Source organism: Physella acuta, unplaced genomic scaffold, assembly GCF_028476545.2.
Source record: "Physella acuta isolate Inbredline_101_S28 unplaced genomic scaffold, ASM2847654v3 ptg000515l, whole genome shotgun sequence".
Lineage (NCBI taxonomy): Eukaryota > Metazoa > Mollusca > Gastropoda > Physidae > Physella > Physella acuta.
The window spans coordinates 477,366-499,116 of NW_026732034.1; the positions used below are offsets into that span (position 1 = coordinate 477,366).

The 21,751-nt window shown below is 36.7% G+C and overlaps 2 protein-coding genes across 3 annotated transcripts; both read right to left on the minus strand.

Annotated features, from left to right (window-relative positions):
- Nucleotides 1-3,528: 3,528 nt before the first annotated feature.
- On the minus strand, nucleotides 3,529-12,340 carry LOC131944929 (cytochrome P450 2J4-like). 2 transcript variants are annotated; one of them, XM_059305832.1, is made up of 4 exons: nucleotides 12,269-12,340; nucleotides 8,132-8,324; nucleotides 6,039-6,153; nucleotides 3,529-4,794 (listed from the first exon to the last, which is right to left on the minus strand). In XM_059305832.1, the coding sequence occupies exons 2-4, from the start codon at nucleotides 8,320-8,322 to the stop codon at nucleotides 3,625-3,627; spliced, it is 1,476 nt and encodes a 491-aa protein (XP_059161815.1). In that variant the 5' UTR covers nucleotides 8,323-8,324; nucleotides 12,269-12,340; the 3' UTR covers nucleotides 3,529-3,624. The 2 variants fall into 2 exon arrangements, with proteins under 2 accessions (XP_059161815.1, XP_059161816.1); XM_059305833.1 differs by lacking the exon at nucleotides 12,269-12,340 and adding an exon at nucleotides 8,612-9,315.
- Nucleotides 12,341-16,788: 4,448 nt separating this feature from the next.
- LOC131944909 (cytochrome P450 2D15-like) lies at nucleotides 16,789-21,131 on the minus strand. Its single transcript, XM_059305791.1, has 3 exons — nucleotides 20,977-21,131; nucleotides 18,688-18,802; nucleotides 16,789-17,976 (listed from the first exon to the last, which is right to left on the minus strand). Exons 1-3 carry the CDS (start codon nucleotides 21,129-21,131, stop codon nucleotides 16,789-16,791), a joined length of 1,458 nt encoding a protein of 485 aa, XP_059161774.1.
- Between the last annotated feature and the right edge of the window lie 620 nt (nucleotides 21,132-21,751).

The following is a 21,751-nucleotide window of genomic DNA, read 5'->3' on the forward strand; positions in this document are numbered from 1 at the left end:
GGGTGGCCAGATCCATTGTCTGGAATGTGGAACAATTTAGTTAACTTACATAGACTACATTGAGGCATTTTGAGTTTAATGTAAATTAACAAAACCACAAAATTGAAATTTGAATTTATTATTCGCTGATAGTAAATATAAATAAGCAGAAATGAATCAAATGCAAAGCTTCAAAACGCAACAATTACAATACAAGTTTATCAGCTTATACTTGTATAGTCCGACGTGTACTGTAAAGTTTAACTAAAGTCACAAGTTTACCAAGATTTAATGCCGAGAGGATCACAACACTTTTCAAATTTTTCAAAGTGCACAAAATGAAAGAAACACGTTAAACTTGCTATGTGCACACATGGCACGCAGGTCGCTGCAGTCCTTGAACATTACACTTTCCCAGTGCAGTATATGGCCCTACTAACCTACTTTTACTATTACATAATGTTCTCAAACTGGGCGGCAAACTGTTTGATGCAATCTTTTTTACGATTTTTATAAATTATTTTTCTCTATGATGAAAAAAAAATCTTTTTTAAAACAGTATTTACTTCATTATCTTGCAGCATATAGAACTACACAATAGAAACGCTCATGGCATAGAGACTAGAGACCTATGACTTAGACTGTTGTTAAGATTTAATCACGATGCATTGTTTAAATGCAGCTTATTTATGGCAAACGAAAGTATGCAAGTAAGACATGATGCTAGATACGTATAGCCTCAAATTTAGAAAGGTATAGAGTCGTCTGCATACGTTTAGACACAAATTTAGAATGGTCTAGAGTGGTCGAGACTTATGCCTATTTGTGTAAAAGCACATAATTTTTCCTGAGACAAACAAGGAACATTATTTACCCACGATGCACAGCCCGTGTAGTTCATAATCCAGTTTCGAGGGAAATCAATAACCAGTTTAAATCAATCATATGCAAGACATCGAAACATAATCTATTCCACAACCTCTGCAATAACAATTTATTCGAAGTCATCACTCGTGTCCTTCATTTTTCTTTTATACTCCTATTTGTGTCAATTCATAGCATTTCGTGAGGTGTTTGATTTATTTTGAAAAAAAAATATATATTTGTTTTATTTTCTACTTTTTAGTGATTCTTAATGTATTACTTCAACTCGACCAAAAAATGCTTGCTCCAAAACACCATCAATAGCTCGCAGTCTCTGAAAGACGTTTATCTGCCGTGTGAAAGCAGCAGTGCGTGATCAAAAATTACAGACAACAGCAATATTAAGTTCTTAATCTTGCTACCTCCCCTTAGTTCCAAATCGTTAAAAACTTTATCTGCCCCTAATAGCCTTCATTAGATCGACCATCTCGACGATTTTAAACAAAACTTTCTGGAGAACAACAACTCACCAGACTGTTGGGGATGACAGCGTCTAGCTAGTTATCTCCTCTTCTGTTACTGAATATAGTAATCTATTGAGTAATTTAATTTTGTTATCTCCCCTTAGTTTAAAACCCGATTAATCAATTTTGAATTATCAATTAATCGTCTACAATAAATAAAAAATAGATAGCCTTGTATTGTCATAGAAGTGGAACATACCTGAAAGTTTGAACGAAATAGCTGCATTAGAAGTGGGCCAAAATTGAGTTGAAAGATTTGTCCCAAACCCTCAAACAAACAAATAGACTACTATTCTTACAAATCAATTTATTTTTATGAGTTTATAGAATATGCCATAATGGTATCATCCAAACATTTATAGTACTGAATAAAAGTCAAGAATAGTAATGAATAAAAGATGACTAATTTGATGCAAAGTGTTACAAATATCCATTCAATTTAATGTTATTTTTACCAAGTATAAAATTCAAATTTATGTGTCATAATATTACATAGGCATGACTTTGTTGTATTTTCATGTATTTAAAATGGGATCGCATCCCATGTCATTTCATTTTTTTTAAAATAAGTTTTCTGTTATAAGATTTTTTTTTAAAATATTTTGATCAATGTGTGAGGTGTTTGGTTTCGTTATTTGTGTTTAATTCAGCAGTATTTTGCGGTGGGCGGCTGTTGTTTTTCAATATTAAATGTACTGCTTCAGTTTAACTACACGAAGGTTTTTATTAGTTTTATTCGGCTGTGAAGTGTGAACGGTTCTTGTGTGATTAATTGACTTTACATCGCAATTATTGTTAGAACTGCGGCTTCTACTTATACAAATATCTAAGCCAAAGATTCCAACATCATCATTTCTCGTTTGTGCCCAAGACAGATGTAGTTGAGTTCATCTGTTTCAGAGGTCTGGGCATATGAAGGGATGGTGTGTTCAGCACTATGCCCAGCCGCCTTTGTTTCCATTCACGTGAGTAAGTTACCCATTAGAGCTGGATGGACAATCTACTGACTTGAACCCGCATTCAAACTCGAGACTTTCGCGTTAGTGGTCTAGCTCTGTACAGCTAGAGGACCATGTCATGTTACAGTGCTCCTGGGTGCTACTGGGTGTTACTGGGTGCTACTATGTGCTACTGGGTTAGATATGTTGAACGACCTGATGCTGGTAGTGTTGTGGTGTATTTTCTCATTATATCAGACCAATATACCGGTTGGTTGCCAGGGTTCGTTCGATGCACTATCAGATTGAATTTTAATAGTACTTTAGCAGTATTATTTTACTCCTAGGTTAGTATCTTTACATTCATTTATCATATAGATCTATATATTATGTATTCATTTTTTAATAACTTTTTTTTTCTTTCATTTCTGGTAATGCTAGTAGTTTGGATGGGTGTTTTATTATGATTTTGTGTTATTAAAAATGCTTTGTTAGGTTTGGTTTAGAATTATAATTTGTTTTTTAATTTTTTTCCCTTATTTTATTTATTTACTAAAGTTATAAATAGTTAATTATCTTGTTTTATACAAAGATGAAGGTTAGGACTGAACCACTCTTAGCTTAGCCCGACTTACACTGTCACCTGTTAAATTACACTAATCTCTGCAGGTAGATTAGATTACATTCCTGTTAGGGCTTGACAAATCAAATTATTTAATTTAAGATTCTTATTGTTAAACCTTTTTACAGTGTGCTGCTGCGCATGCGCCAATCCGACCATTTTATAAATTCCTTTGTAATGATTGTAAAATACACAAAAGCTATTTAAAGTGACCTAAATTGCTGGTGACACGCAGGTCTGTAGCGTAACAAGATAGGTGGGGGGGGGGGGGGTACGGGCTGCACGGGGTGACAACATGCAAGGGGATGACACCACAATGAACATTACTTTTAGTAAAGAGATACTGCTTTTCCAGTTAGTTTAACAGCTTATTAAAGTTAGGTACATGAATGTGTTGTTGTAATATTTAAAATGAATAAACAGTGAGAATATGTACAAATACAAATATATGGAGGCAGATAGCTTTAAAGCCAATAGGAATATGTGTTAGTTATTTTAATAATCAGTGAGAAAATTTTTTATTCATTTTTAATATAACAATCAGAATATATTTTCACAAATATATAGAACTAATCATAAAACTTATAAATCAAGGTCTTACATTAAATGAATGTATAAGTCTAGGTGAATTTGGTGAATAATAATTTTAACAGATAAATGACCTCTTAATTCAAAGCTGACATTGTAAAAAATGAATTTAGTTACTACACTCCCTTTGTATTAATCTGACTTTAAACGGCAAAGATTTGGTTGAAATACCAGTAATAAATTCCATTGAAGGAAGACAGCCTGGGTCCTCTGGCTTCACCTCGAATCTCTGGAACATGGAAGAGAGAAATATAAAGAGCTCCATGTTGGCCAACGACTCGCCCAAACATACGCGTCGTCCTAGAGAAAACGGGACAAATTCTTCGGGATTTTTCAGTTTCCCGTTGACGTCCAGAAATCTTTCAGGTCTAAATGACATGACGTCTTCTCCCCAGATTTTTTCATCGTGTGAAATGGATGTTAAATTTGGAATAATTACGGTTCCTTTTGGAATTGTGTAACCGTTAACTTCAACATCTCTGTAACATGAATGGGGTAGAGCATAAGGAACAATACTAGAGAGTCTTAATGTTTCCATGATAACAGCACCAAGGTAGGGTAGTTTTGTTCTGTCTAAAATGTTAGGCATCCGGTCAGTTCCAACGTTTTCAACAATTTCTCTGTAGATTTTTTCCTGAACCTCCGGATAGTTGAGTACGTACAAAACACACCAAATTAGTGTCTCGGTAGTCGTTTCAGATCCGGCAAAAAATAATTCGATAACAATTTTTGATGGATGATCCTTATCCAATATTGTTTTGTTGCACTTTTCCAGCGTGTCATTTCTTTTATTTAAATACTCTGAGATAAAGTTTTCCTTCTTCACTCTACCCTGTTGGATGTTTTCTATTTCGCGTTCCACAAAGTTGAGGACGCGATCGACGAATGATTTTGTTTCCTTGCTTTTGGTTAAATCAAAAGGTAAATAGCGCACAAAAGGAAAGAAATGCAGCACTGAGGTTGCATGTGAATTGTTCATGATTTCTTTCAATGCCTGAATAGCGTCAACAAAAAGTGGTTCGTTGTACTCAAACCTGTGCCCAAATACCACGTGACTGATAACGTTAGAGACAGTTGTATCCGTCAATTCTCTGATGTCTGTTGGCTTGCCTTTTAAATCAGTCAAAGCTTTGATGTAAAACTCAGCCTCTTCTTGTATTCTCTCGGCCAAGACATTCTTCCCCATACCCAACTTTTTCAAGATTTGAATAGTTTTGCCTCTTTGTTCTTTCCACAATTGGCCGTCGATCAAAATAAGTCCCAGACCTATGCCGTACTCCTGCATAAGAATAGAGACCAGTGTTATATCAAGGTGGTAATGCTTTTTACTTTTTCATATACAGAGTATAGAATAGAGAAAGTATTGTAGTCGTGTACAAAAGTTAAATGAGATATTGGAAGTTTTCGCCGTTTTACACACTCCTTGTTTATTGTATACGGAATATATAGGATGTATTTTACTCGTACAAAAAATTAAACTCAAGATTTTGACAACTTTTGATGTTTTACAACCTTCCGGAGCCGGAAAAAACATTTTTTTCAATTCTGTCATTCTGTGTGTGTGTATGTGTATGTGTGTGTGTGTGTGTGTGTGTATGTGTGTGTGCGTGTGTATATGTGTGTGTGTGTGTAAACGCAGTAACGTGAGTAGCGTTAGGTTGGCGATATTACACATACATGTATTGTATCATATTTGAAGTTTCCTGTAAACTTTGAACGATTTCCATATACCGGAAGTGTTGCCTATTCCTACTTATGGTTTCTCATAAGTCGATAACTTGAGCACCGTTTATGATAGAAAAACGAAAATGCAAATATAAGTATTAGATTGTATGTTCAGGTTTCTATGAACTTTTGAACGTTTTCCGGTAACTCTATTTACGACAACCCGAATACTATTTCAGTTAGGTAGACTAAATTCGTTCATTCGTTCGTTCGTTCATTCGTTCTTTCGTTCATTCGTTCATTCGTTCATTCGTTCATTCGTTCATTCGTTCATTCGTTCATTCGTTCATTCGTTCATTCGTTCATTCGTTCATTCGTTCATTCGTTCATTCGTTCATTCGTTCATTCGTTCATTCGTTCATTCGTTCATTCGTTCATTCGTTCATTCGTTCATTCGTTCATTCGTTCATTCGTTCATTCGTTCATTCGTTTATTCGTGCATTCGTGCATTTGTGCATTCGTTCATTCATTCTTTCGTTTATTCGTTCATTCGTTCGTTCATTCGTTTATTCGTTCATTCATTTACTTATATACTTGGTTATTGCTTTTAATTTTTTCTTACTTCAAAATTCATTCATTGTATGTTATTTTTCTAATACATAAATTTAATCATAATTATCGTGATTTTAGTGGGAAATTTTCAACGTATTTTGTCAATGTACTTAATTTTTAAACATAAATCATTATCAGATTTCGCACATTATACTTATAAAAAGAAAATCCTTATTCACCTACTTTCTGATTTGATCTACTTATAGTTTTTATTCTCCTGTTAAGATTCTGAACCATCAAACCTACCTCATCAAAAAAATCTGGGGGCCGTGCACTAAAGTCATCGCCCTGCTTCACCAAAGTCTTGTAGATCAGCGAGTATCCGTTCAGCACCACAGCGTGTCTTCCACCGAGATACAGGCTACAAAAGATATGTTAAACAATGTCCGCGTGTGTAGTTGGTTTAGACTATTAGTGAAAAACTAAATAAATTAATTCATTGTCATTGGTTAAGTTTTTTTTTTTACATGGGAAATATATGTGTTATAGTAGCAGCCTTAGGGCTGGCCGCAAAGCCTGGCTTATTGGCCCAGCTGATGTTTTGTTTCTATGGCCTGGTGTTTACACCAGCGGCCAATGTCTTCGTTCCAGTGGCCCGATGTCTCTTTCTAGTGGCCCGATGTTATGCTCGTGGCCTGATGTCTCGTTCCAGTGGCCCGATGTCTCGATCCAGTGGCCCGAAGTCTCTTTCTAGTGGCCCGATGTTATGCTCGTGGATTGGTGTCTCGATCCAGTGGCCCGATGTCTCGTTCCAGTGGCCCGAAGTCTCTTTCTAGTGGCCCGATGTTATGCTCGTGGATTGATGTCTCGATCCAGTGGCCCGATGTCTCGTTCCAGTGGCCCGAAGTCTCTTTCTAGTGGCCCGATGTTATGCTCGTGGATTGATGTCTCGATCCAGTGGCCCGATGTCTCGTTCCAGTGGCCCGAAGTCTCTTTCTAGTGGCCCGATGTTATGCTCGTGGCCTGATGTCTCGTTATGTTGCCACACGTTTGTTTAAGCGGACTGATATCTTGTTCTTGTTGCCGTAAATCACCCTGCCGATGTGTGACGAACTATCTAGATCGTTTTGAGTAATTGTGTGAATTCATGGAAGGATGTAAATTTGTTTTACGTTCTCAAGGATGTTATCTTGAAGGCGAAAGTCGGACTGTGTCTCATTGTATTGCTTTCATTGTATCCAAACATGTAAGTTTGATTATTTTTGTCTTTTTTACTTGAATTACTTTTGTGACGTGTAATGAATAAATATAATAAATGTATTGAACTGTGGGTTTACAAGTTTCATTTTTAGTTTAATATTGCTGTTGTTTAGATGTGCAGTTAGTTTTGCTCAGGTTTGATAAACCCCCTTGTACCAATGAGGATGCACGGATGAGTGAGTAAGATCACCTCTCGGTTTTATCTCCTTACATTTTTGGTGTCAGAAGTGGGATCTCAGATCTCTTTCTCAACGAACCCCTAACATATACATAATGTTAATGGGTTTTTCTGCTCTTATGGTGAAGAGATGCAGCCCGTACTGTAGGAAGACATTGTTCAGCTTTGTCAGTAGTGCAGGTTTAATCGAATCCATTAATGTTAGCCTTTTACTGAGATTATATCCACCTTTTGATCTCTTCCAACTTTGTGTTTAAGTAGCTGCTGACTTGGTTATAAAGGAGGCCTCCTTTCTTATTTATTACCGTACTAATATGATGACTATCATGTATCAGGTTTATTTGTACAGACAATACATATCTTAAACAAATTCACCACCGCTGTAGTAAAGCAGATTAAAGACGCTAAAAATGGAAAAAGGCTAAAGATACTGAGAAAAACTTGTGAAAATTAAAACCAAAAGACACACTGTACCTAAAATTGTCGCAATACTGATTTACCTGAAGATGTCCCCACACAGATTTACCTGAAGATGTCCCCCCCCCACAGATTTACCTGAAGATGTCCCCACACGGATTTAACAGAAGATGTCCCCACACAGATTTACCTGAAGATGTCCCCACACAGATTTACCTGAAGATGTCCCCCCCCCTCCCCACATATTAACCTGAAGATATCCCCACACAGATTTACCTGAAGATGTCCCCACACAGATTTACCTGAAGATGTCCCCCCCCACAGATTTACCTGAAGATATCCCCACACAGATTTACCTGAAGATGTCCCCCCCTCCCCACATATTAACCTAAAGATGTCCCCCCACATATTTACCTGAAGATGTCCCCACACAGATTTACCTGAAGATGTCCCCACACAGATTTACCTGAAGATGTCCCCACACAGATTTACCTGAAGATGTCCCCACACAGATTTACCTGAAGATGTCCCCACACAGATTTACCTGAAGATATCCCCACACTGTTGCCTCCATCTCTTGTACTGTTCCCTGGGGTCTTTGTCCAGAGACAACAGATGACCAACTACAGGCAGTGGTCTGACCGGACATGGCGGCAGACGTGGGTCATGACGTCTGAACCAGAGATAGAACAACAGAATCAAGATGGTGGCGATGGCGATGGTGGCCAGATCCATTGCTGAGAAATTAGGAAACGTTTGTGATCAGGAAATTCACATTCCACCACGAGATTAACAAGTTAGGAAATAAACAAAATGAATAAATGTAAGCAACGATTCTTTAAGTTTATTCCTATGTGTGAGGGTGGGGATTTTTTACGAAGGCGGAACGAATGAATCCAACAACACGCAGTTCAAGTTCAACTATAATTGTTCTTTATTAAAATGATATATATGTTCAAGTTTCTACCTAACTGATCTACACTGTACTATTTCTATCTGACTGTCCATACCACATGCTACCTACTACTACTAACTACGCACTCCCATGATCAATCCTAACACTAACTACCGTTCTCTAGCTCTACATATTACGACCGTCTCTGACCGCTTCCTAACACCTTCTCTACTCCTCGCTAGCTACCTATCAACTCCTGTCCTATCGCTCTACTGCCCCACGCCTCAGTGGTCAGCTGACCATACCACGTGACCGGTCAGTCTCTGAATTTTCATTGGTCTACCTCTGACTAACACGCTAAAGCCTATTTCTGCTATCTACCTGGCTTCGACGCAACATTGCGTCATCACATATCTCCCTCCCTTTCTGTAGCTGACAAATTATATTTTTCAGCGTCTGCTACTAATCTAATACATCAACAACTATCTGTCTTACTACTCTATTCTATCCCTAACATCAATCATATAAATCAAATACAAAATGGGACAGCACAGTTTACAAAAACATAAAATCTTGTGTCTGTGTTCCTGAATAAAAAAAAATGTCATTGTTCTAGTTCTTGTGTAAGTATCTAGACGTCTGTGGTGTCTCTGCTTGATAATGTATGTCTATGTTATGGTATGTGTGAATCCAATCATGTGAAACTCAGTTCTGGCTAGGTTGTCGTGTACTGGCCTTGAGCTAATCTTAGTAGAATGTGTAACTGGTTGAACGGGCTCTGCGAGCAGTGTAAGTGTATGTTTAAGTGTTATGTAATTGCTGGCGTTCCTCTGTGGTGGGTGGTTTGTGGCGAGTTCTTATGTAAATTCCCGTGAGGCGGGTGTATGCGTAACTTTCGTTGGTCAATGTGATGACGCAACAATCTCATCTCAACGCTGGTTGAGACGTCCACGGAGAGTGGTTATACGATGAACTGGAGCTGTCTGATGCGGTGGCGAACAATGACGTAACATTCCGACGCTGGGAACTTGGACGATGGGTCGTCTACCCTTTGTATGTGCCGACGTAGGTGTACGTAGCTGGCGGTCTGTTATTCAACCACAGGTTGGGGCGAAGCGGTGGTGATGCGTCCGCTGTCTTGACCAGGGCAATTCGCTGTTCGGCAGGGCTGTTCGCTGTCCAGGTAACTCAACGTAATCAGGGCTTCAGGTGGCGGCATTCTTTGAAGTGTCTGCTTCATCTCGTCTCATTCTGAATAGCGCTGGTGGGTCTGAAATTGTATTACGAGACCATGAGCAATGGCTTTACATGACCATTTATTGCCCGCGCAGACAAGTATTCAGACAGAGGTACCTTCCATTAAATGAAACCCTCAATCCCAAATGTAAACGTGCTGAACATTTGTCTGGCGGTACATACAGCATACAAATATAACATTACAAAATTAACCAAATAAAAAAATCAGTACACTCTAATCTAACAACAATCTGTAAAGCCTAATAAACTCAATAGACGTAAACACTACTAGAGCTTAGAAATAGCTTCACAAAAAGAATAGACATGTGAGTGTATACAAATAATCGTGCCGTTTCAAATCAATATTCCAACGTAATCATATAGTGGAGCAGCTCTCACTATGTGACTTCTGACTTGACCTAAACTGGCTGGCTTGAATAATTAACTGACTTCACTTTTGACTTCAGTAACTTGACTTATTTCACTTTAACTGACTTCAGTAACTTCACTTATTTCACTTTGACTTCAGTAACTTGACTTATTTCACTTTAACGACTGATTCCACTTTGACGACTTCAATTACTTCAACTTGACGACTAACGTCACTTTGAAGACTAACTTCACTGCGACAACTAAATCGACTGACTTCATAGACCTCTGACTGGCTTCAACTTCAATTCAACTTTAAGGACTTCACTGACTGACTTAAACTTCGACGACTTAAACGTCTTCACTTTGACTTCAAAGACTTTTCCTTGACCTCAACGACTTCAATATGACTTCAAAGACTTCACTTTGACTTCAACAACTTCAATATGACTTCAAAGACTTCACTTTGACTTCAACAACTTCAATATGACTTCAAAGACTTCACTTTGACCTCAAAGACTTTACTACGACTTCAAGGACTTTAACCTTGACTTCAAAGATTTCAACGACATCACTTTGATTTCAAAGACTTCACTATAACTTCGACGATTTCACTTCTTCACTATGACCTCAACGACTTTAATATAACATCAAAGACTTTTCTTTGACTGCAACATTACTTCAACTACGTCACTATGACCTCAACTATGACTTCATCAACTTATTGACTGACTTAACTGACTTCAAATGACTTCTTTGACTTCAGTTCTGACTTATACTTCACTGACTTCAATAACACAATTGACATCAGATTTGACTACTCTGACTTCTGACTGTACGACTTCACGTCGATTTCCTCGACTACTTAGATTAACAAAAAAAAAAAAAAACTCGACTTGACTTCACTTTTGTCCGTTGTTCAAAATCATGTATGGGGACGGTCCGGGTCAAATTCCTGGTCATGGGGTTGATGTTCTAGGGCAGTTGCGTGTTATCTATGTGCTGTACTTCCAGTTTCACTAATTCTAACGCTAACTCTGCTTTTGTTCTTGACATGTCTTACTATCTTGACTATCTTGTTTTCTAACTTATTCTCTACAAATGTTTCAACTTCTTCTCCTGTTTTGTCTAATGGTATGCCCTGTTTATAGCATTGAAACTCTGCCTCCATGGTTGTATATGTGTATGTGTGTGTGTTGAGGAAAGTCAAAATAAAACTAAGGCAACAGGGCGTAACAATAGAATGTATAAGGCAGAAAAACCACTGGTACAAACTGTCCAGCACGGGTATAAACCCAAACGTTTAAAAAAAATTTGGAAGGTACTTATCTTTTTGGACTTGTAGACTGTTTCCTTGTGTTGTTAATCCAAACTCGTTCCGGTTGAAGAAACCCGCTGTTGTGATGAGTTAGAGAAAGCAATACACCAGTCATACTCCGTCATGAATAGCTGATATACGTTCTTTCCCTTACTCGACCCGCGGTTCGTCCCGCGCTCCACCAAATGTGAGGGTGGGGATTTTTACGAAGGCGGAACGAATGAATCCAACAACACGCAGTTCAAGTTCAACTATAATTGTTCTTTATTAAAATGATATATATGTTCAAGTTTCTACCTAACTGATCTACACTGTACTATTTCTATCTGACTGTCCATACCACATGCTACCTACTACTACTAACTACGCACTCCCATGATCAATCCTAACACTAACTACCGTTCTCTAGCTCTACATATTACGACCGTCTCTGACCGCTTCCTAACACCTTCTCTACTCCTCGCTAGCTACCTATCAACTCCTGTCCTATCGCTCTACTGCCCCACGCCTCAGTGGTCAGCTGACCATACCACGTGACCGGTCAGTCTCTGAATTTTCATTGGTCTACCTCTGACTAACACGCTAAAGCCTATTTCTGCTATCTACCTGGCTTCGACGCAACATTGCGTCATCACACTATGTTTAAAAAAAAAACATCGATCCCTCCAGCTACCGGCGACTCAGGGGAGATAATACTATTAATTACATCAATTTTTTTTAAATTCGTATTAAATTAAAAATAATACAGGCACTTAATTAAAGTGGTATTAATAAGCACCGTCAGTAGATAAAGGGTTAAGATAATTAACCATTCAAAAATTGAGAAATTAAAAACACCCCTGAGTAAAAACAAAGCAGATTACCTATAGGAAATAGCTTTAGCACAGTCCAAAAAAATCAAATTTCTTATAGATCTACATCTTCATGACCGTTGTCATTGCAGAAACGCAATAGAAAAACTGCTCGGGTTTTATTTATATGAATCATTAACACTCTGTGCCCTTTAGTCTTATACTAGTAGAACTTGATCTCTTACTGCACTGTCAATAACCTTGTAACCTAATTTCACAAATATAATGTATCGTCAAGCTGTTCACAGCAAGCTGCTGACCGTTAGTCAATCTAACCTTTTAACTTTAGGGCTAATGCTTGAAATTATATAATTATATATATATATATATATATATATATATATATATATATATATATATAGAGAGAGAGAGAGAGAGAGAGAGAGAGAGAGAGAGAGAGAGAGAGAGAGAGAGAGAGAGAGAGAGAGAGAGAGAGAGAGAGAGAGAGAGAGAGAGAGTGATTAAAGTTAAAAGAGAGAATAAAAGCCTCTACATTTTCTTCGGGAGATCTACCCATTTCTACAAAAGTAGACATTTGCAACAAATGAAGTCTTACCTGACCTATCTTTAAAGATGTTAATAATTTTTTTTACACAATAAATAACCTTAATTTGAAATATTTTTCACAATGTCTGTATGTTGTTGTTGTTTTGTTGTTGTTGTTTTGTTGTTTTTGTTGTTGTTTTCTGGGTTGTTGCAGATCCTGCAACTTAATTTTGACCGACTTCTAATGCAGCGATTTATTTCAAATTTTACGAGTGCATTCGTCTACGGGTGACAATGTCATAATTTCTACCTTTTAATTTAATTAGATGTTTAATAAGTCACTGAAAATTAACTAAGCTATTTCAAAACGAAAGGTAGATAACAATATTAAGTACTCAAAATTGCTCGATCAATTTGCTATTGGCGGTGAATCGTTAATCACGCTGACTTTTACGCTGGAGAGTGACCACGGGAGTTGAAGCAGTTTCCCATATCCTGCTAATGATAGTTGTATTACTGCTGTGTGTCTCCACGCCTCACTTGACCTTCTCAGTTGTTTTCCCTTGAAGCGTCCAGTTAAACACCGTCCTTGTGATATCTGTATGCTTTGCAATGAGTCCCTAATTTCAAAATTATTTTTAAGTTTTAATTTAAATAAAGTAGTTTAATTATTAATAACCAAACGAGTTTGTAATAGAGTTTCAAAAATATTTTTTAAGTTTGAATTTACATAATGCAGTTTTGATCTTTAATAATCAATAATCAAACAAATTTGTTATCGACTCCGTTTGTTTTGGTTTTGGCCTACTTTTACTTAGACAGCTTCTGTGTTTGAAATGGCTTTTAGTAATAAATACTGTATTTTTTCCTCTGTCTGAGTCAAACTAATGATGTATATAGAAAGAAAAAATAATAAAAAGCGTTTTAAAAACAAGCTTTTATGTAATAATTCACTAAAAAGTAGAAAATAATTTATACACTACTTTTACTATAAACTGCACTTTTTAGTGCATTATTACATAAAATCTTGTTATTCAAACGTTTTTATCAATTTTTTTCAGTACTTTACATTTTTTATCAACTATAGAGTTGCATGACTTAACACCACTGCGCATATAATGAAAGTGATAACGCGTGTATAATAGTGCGGAATAGTTGGGTAAAACTTCCTACTAATTTGGTCAAAATTTTAATTAATTCATAGAAATATAATTAGGTAACCAATTAAGTCAAATTTAATGTCATGTTGCATTGTTTTCAAGCCTTGATACACGCACCAACGATGAACCTAATCTCTTAGTTAGAAATGCCAGAAATTTCGCTGGGGCGTTTCGATCTAGACAGAGACACTGAGTTAAATGAAAGCCTGTAATAATAAAAGCTTGTAATAACACATAAACGCGGGAACTGATTTCGTTGGTTATTTCCCTTTAATGGATCAAAATTAATGTGTTATATATTTTATATCAACATATTTGTTACACATGGATCATTTAAAATAAAACAATAAACTAGAAATTATTTTTTAATGTACAAACAAAGTAGAATTCTAAGCGGTAGTAGAATTTTTAGATTTATTTAAATCTTAGACACTATAGCGTTCTTAAATAAATTATATTTAAAATATTTGTATATTTTTTAAAAGATTTGTTTACATTTACTCTACTTCGCTACCACATAGTCTGATGAAAAACATTAGAACAGAGAAAATCCAGCAGGGAGGAAGGGTTGGGAAATAGATCAAAAATATCAAATTTCAACACATCACATTCTGTTTGAGTTTCGATACGTAAATTATAACTGTCATACAAACATGCTATGCTATCTCAGCAACTCTGTAGCCTATCTGTCCATGTATTTCATCATTCTCTTAATAGAAACGACAAAAGCAGAATTTGGTTTTTAAAAAAAGCATTACATAATTTACAGTATTCACAACCTTGTGTTAAAGAACGCAATTTTTTTTACCCCGTATTAGGATCCATCCATGCGTAAAATGCGGTGTGTTGGAATATTATGTTACTTTTAACAGGCTATTACTAACACATATATCCAAGGGTCACGTGCATAAATTATGTCATTCAATACTTGCAAATAATTTATACCAGCTTCCGTCCCCTTTTCGGTACAAAACCATACTTAACCCACACACTCGGGAACTTAAAACCACACGCAACTGGCAAATTACTAACCACACATCGCCTACACCACCGGTAACTTATTGCCCACACAACCCACACAACAGGAACGTAGTAACCCACACAACCGACTACTTACTAGCCACACATAACCCACACAATTTAAAAACTACAACTATGTCTAATTTTTAGAAAAACCGTATTAAAAAAAAACACGATTTTTATACACACTTGTTTTAATTATAGTGTCGCCTAAGATTTTAAACTTCATTATTTTTCAAGATCACTTAAGCAATTAAAAACTACATTTATTTACCTTTAATTTCATACAAATTTTGTTTATCAAATTTATTCGGTAGCTTAGAAAATGATTTGTGAAAAAAGCGCGTTTGTTTTTAAATGGCTACGATGATATGACTGATTTTCAGTGATACGATCGGTTAGTTTTTTCCCACGTTTTCTTTAACTTGCTTTCGCGTCTGTTTGTTTGTTTGTTTGTTTTTCCAATCAAATCTTGCGATCGAAATTTCGGGCACTTCCCTGTTAGCTAGCGCGCTGAAATTTTCAGGGATGCTTTGTTTCCGATGACAATACAATATTCAATTATTATTATTACTAAATTGATCCATGGAAAAATTTTATTGATCATTTTAGACCCCTATATATTTGTACAAAAAAAGGACATAACCTAGTAATTGTAGTTTGATAAAACAAGGTTCGGTACTTTCCCTCTACTCGCTTACTGAAGGAGCGAGCACGCGATTGGCTGAGTAGCGGTCACGCGGTGTTTGTGTACAAAGGAAGTAGAATATTGTAATTGATGGTCCAATGGTTTGCACGCGAGGGCAAAATGGTGAAAGAAATGGCAACACAGAAGAAACGTCGATTGGAAAAGGCACGTGTTTTTTACGAGTTGAATTCGTTTACCCAAAAAAGTGAATGCGAGAAGATAAAATCGATAGCAAGATTTGAATGCAAACAAACAGACAAAGACTAAAAAGTAGAAAATAATTATCATTAAAAAAGTTTTTAAAAACCCACGTTTTCTGATTAAACTAAAAAGTAGAAAATAAATGCTATACATCACAATAATGCAAGCGATCACTCTACTATAAGCGATAAAAAACGTGGGGCGCAGTTTCTAATACTGTTGACTCTCTACAAGCTCACTAATAAAAGTCAATAGCATTATCTAATCTATAGTAATATAACTTTTACATCTTATATTAACAATGACCGATAAAAAAACTAGTACTTCGGCGCCCCACGTTTTTCATCGCTTATAGTAGAGTGATCGCTTGCATTATTGAGATGTATAGCATTTATTTCAATCAGAAAACCTGGGTTTTTTAAAACTGTTTTTATGATAATTATTAAGGAGCGTTGTTTTGACGCGATTGACCGTTCACTGTTGTGCAGCAGAAATGTGTCGTCTGCTAGATTTCTCCCCTTTCAAATACACGGCGGGCAAAATGGTCGGGATTAAACTATTTTTAATAGGTTTTGTTTTTACCCTGCATGATTTTTAAAACATTAATGACATTAGTTTAGTAGAAAGCAAGTTATATTTCTCTATAGTTTAGAATATATTTTCATTATGTTTAGAACAATATTAAACAAAGGAATTCACGTTTTGCTTACTTTTATTATGTTCTGCTCGATAGTCTCACCGATTAGACCAAGAAAATGTACAAATGGCAAATTGGCATCAAACACTAATCGTCCATTGTTAAAGCTAGACCGGAATCGTTGAATAATACGCAACAAAAACGAATTGAAGTATATATTTCTGAAACATTGTTAAAAAGGCGGTATCGTCGTTTTTGGCAGCCATCATTACCCTGACGACGGTAAAAAAAAAAAAATAGGTAAAGCGACAAGCAATTTTACACAACTGACTATATGTATTCAAATATTTCGACTTGTAACAATGACCTTGAAAGGTAAAGGAGACGAGGTGAACCCCGGCACACTCACCATAGAAGGTTTATGGCCCGGGTCATGTGACCGGAACTCAAAGCGTTGAAACATTGCAGAGAGAAAGAGGAACAGTTCCATTTTGGCCTGGGAGACTCCCAGACAATTCCGTGGGCCGAGGGAGAATGGGACGAACTCTTCAATCTTCTTCAGCCTCCCGTCATGCTCTAGGAACCTCTCAGGGTGAAAGGTCATAACGTTATCGCCCCAGATCTTTTCGTCATGTAAAACAGAGGATAAGTTTGGACAAATGTAGGAACCTTTGGGGATTTTGTAACCGGAAATTTCCGTGTCTGTGGAGCACGAGCGTGGCACGGCAAAAGGTAAAATACTTGAAAGTCGAAGCGTCTCATTGATGACGGCAGCTAGATAAGGCAGCCTCGTTTTGTCCTGGATGTTTGGCATGCGCAGAGCCCCGATCTGTTCCTTGATCTCGCGGTGGATCTTTTCTTGTACATCCGGGTAGTTAACAACGTACACAACACACCACGTAAGCGTCTGGGCAACCGTTTCCGTCCCTGCAAAAAACAACTCATTGCACATTTTAATTAAGTTTTTGTCATCCATAGCAGAAAACTCTTCTCCGTTGTGTTTAGAATCTCTGTCTTTGAAGTAAGCTGTGATGAAATTTTCTGAAGTTTTGCCGCTATGCCCGGACTTATTTTGGTGATATTTGGCAATAAATGGCTTCACAAAGTCTGATATTTCATGTAGGGCGGTTGTAGTTCTTTTTGTCATCAAAAAATCCCCCGGAACAAACTTCAGCAACGGAACAAAATTTAAAAGTGAGTTCATCTGCACGTTAGACATAACGTCCCTCATCAGATTAATTAGTCGCTGAAACTTTGCGTCGTCGTAATCAAACCTGTGGCCGAATATTAATGAACACGTGACATTTGAAACGCTGGCATATGTCAAGTACCTGATGTCAGTCGGTTGTCCTTGCGGGTGAGATAAAGCTGTGAGGTAAGAACTGACCTCCTCTTGTATTTTCTCTGCCATGATGTTCCTTCCCATGCCGAGCTGTTTCAACAGTCGCATCGACGTCCCCCGGTTCTCCCTCCACAGGTTCCCTGAGAGAAAGGCGAAACCTTTGTCTGTGTAGCTGGATCCGCTTGCCTAGTCACCAGAGAGAGAGAGAGAGAGAGAGAGAGAGAACGAATCATTTTAAAAATATAATAAATACGTCTGATATATTCGAGAAAAATAAAATTATTTTCAATTTAGAACACGAATAAGGTTGTTTTGATTTTAAAGTAGCTGAATAGATAATAGTAGCGATAATAATTCACAGAAAAAAATAATTTCATTGAGGCATCATCTCCTGCGGAATGGTTTTATTTTTATTTGATGTTTCATTTTAAGGCATGCTGTATTTTTAACTTCTTTGTTTTTCATACCAAAAAATTTCTGGGTGGTTTTAATGAGGTTCAGATTTGAATAGATTGTGTTGTGTTGTCAAGGGAATGAGTCCTGAAAATCTGTTCACAGAATCCATGCACAGTTATCTGCCTTGGTTGTTTGTATACATTACAATCAAGTTAAATGTTGCCCTTCTTGAAGTGCATACGCACGCAAACAGATAACTATACCATGAAGTTTAGTTTCAATTTCGATTCATTTCACATCATTGAGCAAATTACATATCACATAGAATATCAGGCTTATCTATAACATTGTAACAAAGGACACCAGCGGAGTTTCCTTAGTAGTGGTCGGTTAAGATTTCCTTCGCCTCGTCCCCCAGGACTCCCCAGAATCCTACCCCTAGCCTCGTACGTTTACATAGCCGTTGCCAGTGATGAAAATATTTTGTTTACAATCTCTTACTTCGTGAACAAACATCCGGGGCCTGTCCGAGAATTCATCTCCCCTGGTAACCAGAGCTTCATGGATGACGTCATATCCGTTCAGAACGACCATTAGTTTTTCACCAAGATACAGGCTGAAAATAAATATATTTCACTATGTGAACTAAAAGATTATTTCACCAGATGAACTAAAAGATTTGGAGCAGATATTGGAGAGCTAGGACGGAGGCTCTGTGTTTCTCTGGGAACCGGAAGAAAAAAATTATGAAGTGATATCACGTATAAGAGAAAATAACTATAACTTTACATTTCTCGAATATTCCTATATAACACTACGGGAATGGCTAATAGGGATATAGGCATGGTTTCAAATCCGTTTTTTAAATCCTTAAACTTTTCAAAATAGAATAGAATCTAGTAGAAAAAAAAATTGCGCAGCAAGTGATCAGCAAACAATGTGTGTATAAATGTGCGGAATATTACTACTTTATAAATTCATATGCGTTGTTTTTTTTTTTTTTTTTTTTTTTTGAGAAATCGGAAATAGCGTAAAGTATTACATCCTGTCACCAGAAATAACTTAGAATTCGACAGAAAACAGAGAATTAGATATTTTACCTATATGTAAAATTTCATCTGTCAGAAACAGTACTCAATTTAGAGCCTTTTGAAAAAAGTAAGCAGAATAAATTCCACTTCCGACTACCGGAAATTGCTGAAAAGTGTATACAGAACTACAAATTTAATACTTATACATGAAATTTCTTCAACCTAGCTGTAACGGTACTCAAGTTATCGTGTTCACATACATACACACACACACACATACACACACACACACACAAACATGTAAACACACAGAGACATACGGATAAAATTTCACAACTAAGTTTTTCCGACTCAGGGATTTTTTTTTTAAAAATTGCCCAATGGTCCATGGAGCTAGTGAAGTAGAGTTCGGCGTATGAAGGGATGGTGTGGTTAGCAGTCTAGCGCTCTACCGCTAGGCCACGCCGTCCCATCACGTATACAACATTTGTGGGAATGCGGTCAGCTATGTAATTAGGTAAATTAATGTGGTTACCGTGCACGTCTATTTAGCTGAATTTCGATCACCAATCCGTAACATAAGCAGATCAGTCAACTAACAGTACCACCAAACCCCTTACCACCACCATCGTCACCACCCTCCTTACTGGCTCACTGATTCGTGGGAATGCGGTCAGCTATGAAATAACATGCATTTACTCAAGCGCGAAAACCACATCTGTGTAATGAGGTTTAATTAATGTGGTCACGGTACATGTCAATTTAGTTGAATCCCGATAACCAATACATAACATACGCAGTTGCGAGTTTGCTCTACAAATAGAAAAGCTAATTAACATCAAGTTTACGGTCAGGTGTAAAGGCTAATGTAGGGCTACTTATTTAAATTGTTATAACATTATGTACGATTTTAAACAAGCCGTTGCTAGACTAGCGAGTATGGGCAGCATTCGTCGCTTCTTTACACAAACAGTCATGATATTTACACAATATTTTAGTTCAGCTTAAATACCCTAAAATAGCGTTTGCTCTTATTCATATCATACTAAATAGTTCATTTTTCATCCTTAATACATTTGCATCCACATATAAAAAGGTATTTTCTGGTCTCATATAACTGTAAAATCAAAACGATTCGTAGTTAACAAGTAAAGTTAAGTACTTTTTAGAATGTATGTTTAAATACACACAGACTCCCTAATACATGTATAACTATCTATATTCATGTAGATTTAATTTTTAAAAGTATTGTTAGTCAGTATTTATTTCTTTTACACCGGTTTTACTAAATATTTCTCCAAACGGATTAACCTGAAAATGCCCCCACACAGATTTACCTGTAGATGTCCCTAGACAGATTTACCTGAAGATGTCCCCACACAGATTTACCTGAAGATGTCCCCACACAGATTTACCTGAAGATGACCCCACATAGATTTACCTGAAGATGTCACCACACAGATTTACCTGAAGATGTCCCCACACAGATTTACCTGAAGATGTCCCCACAGAGATTTACCTGAAGATGTCCCCACACAGATTTACCTGAAGATGTCCCCACACATATTTACCTGAAGATGTCCCCACACAGATTTACCTGAAGATGTAGATGTCCCCACACAGATTTACCTGAAGATGTCCCCACACAGATTTACCTGAAGATGTCCCCACACAGATTTACCTGAAGATGTCCCCACACAGATTTACCTGAAGATGTCCCCACACAGATTTACCTGAAGATGTCCCCACACAGATTTACCTGAAAATGTCCCCACACTTCTGCCTCCATCTCTTGTACTGTTCCCTGGGGTCTTTGTCCAGAGACAACAGATGACCAACCACAGGCAGTGGTCTGACCGGACACGGCGGCAAGTTCTGGTCAGTTCTACTAAACCATCGGTACACCATCACCATGACGACCAACACTAACAATAAACTCAACAAATCCATTCAACGACTTCGTAGATACACAACAGTACTACGAAACGAAAACTCTAGCACATCTAGTTGTGTCTCTGAAGAGTTGAGATTTTAAAACACGTATAAAAGAACGTTGCAACGTAATAAATACACATGTTTATCAAATCTTAAAGTAATGTGAAACCATTAATACAAAAAAAAACATTTTTCCATATCGTTTTTTATATCTTCATACATTAGCTAATGTTAATATCGGCGAACCTGTGCTCCATTCAGTTATTCAAATGCTGCTGTGGGAGATTTTTATCATAGTTCCCTCCATACTTCACCCTCTTGCTTGCAATAGACGAACATTCTATGGCCAGTTAAGTTGGCAATGAACAGCAGGCAGGCGTTGTGATTACCAAGAGTAAACCAGGGAAATAGTATATACATATAAATTGTATGTATATATATATATATATATATATATATATATATATATATATATATATATATTATATATATATGTGTGTGTATATATATATATATATATATATATATATATATATATATATATATATATATATATATATATATATATATATATATATATATATATATATATATATATA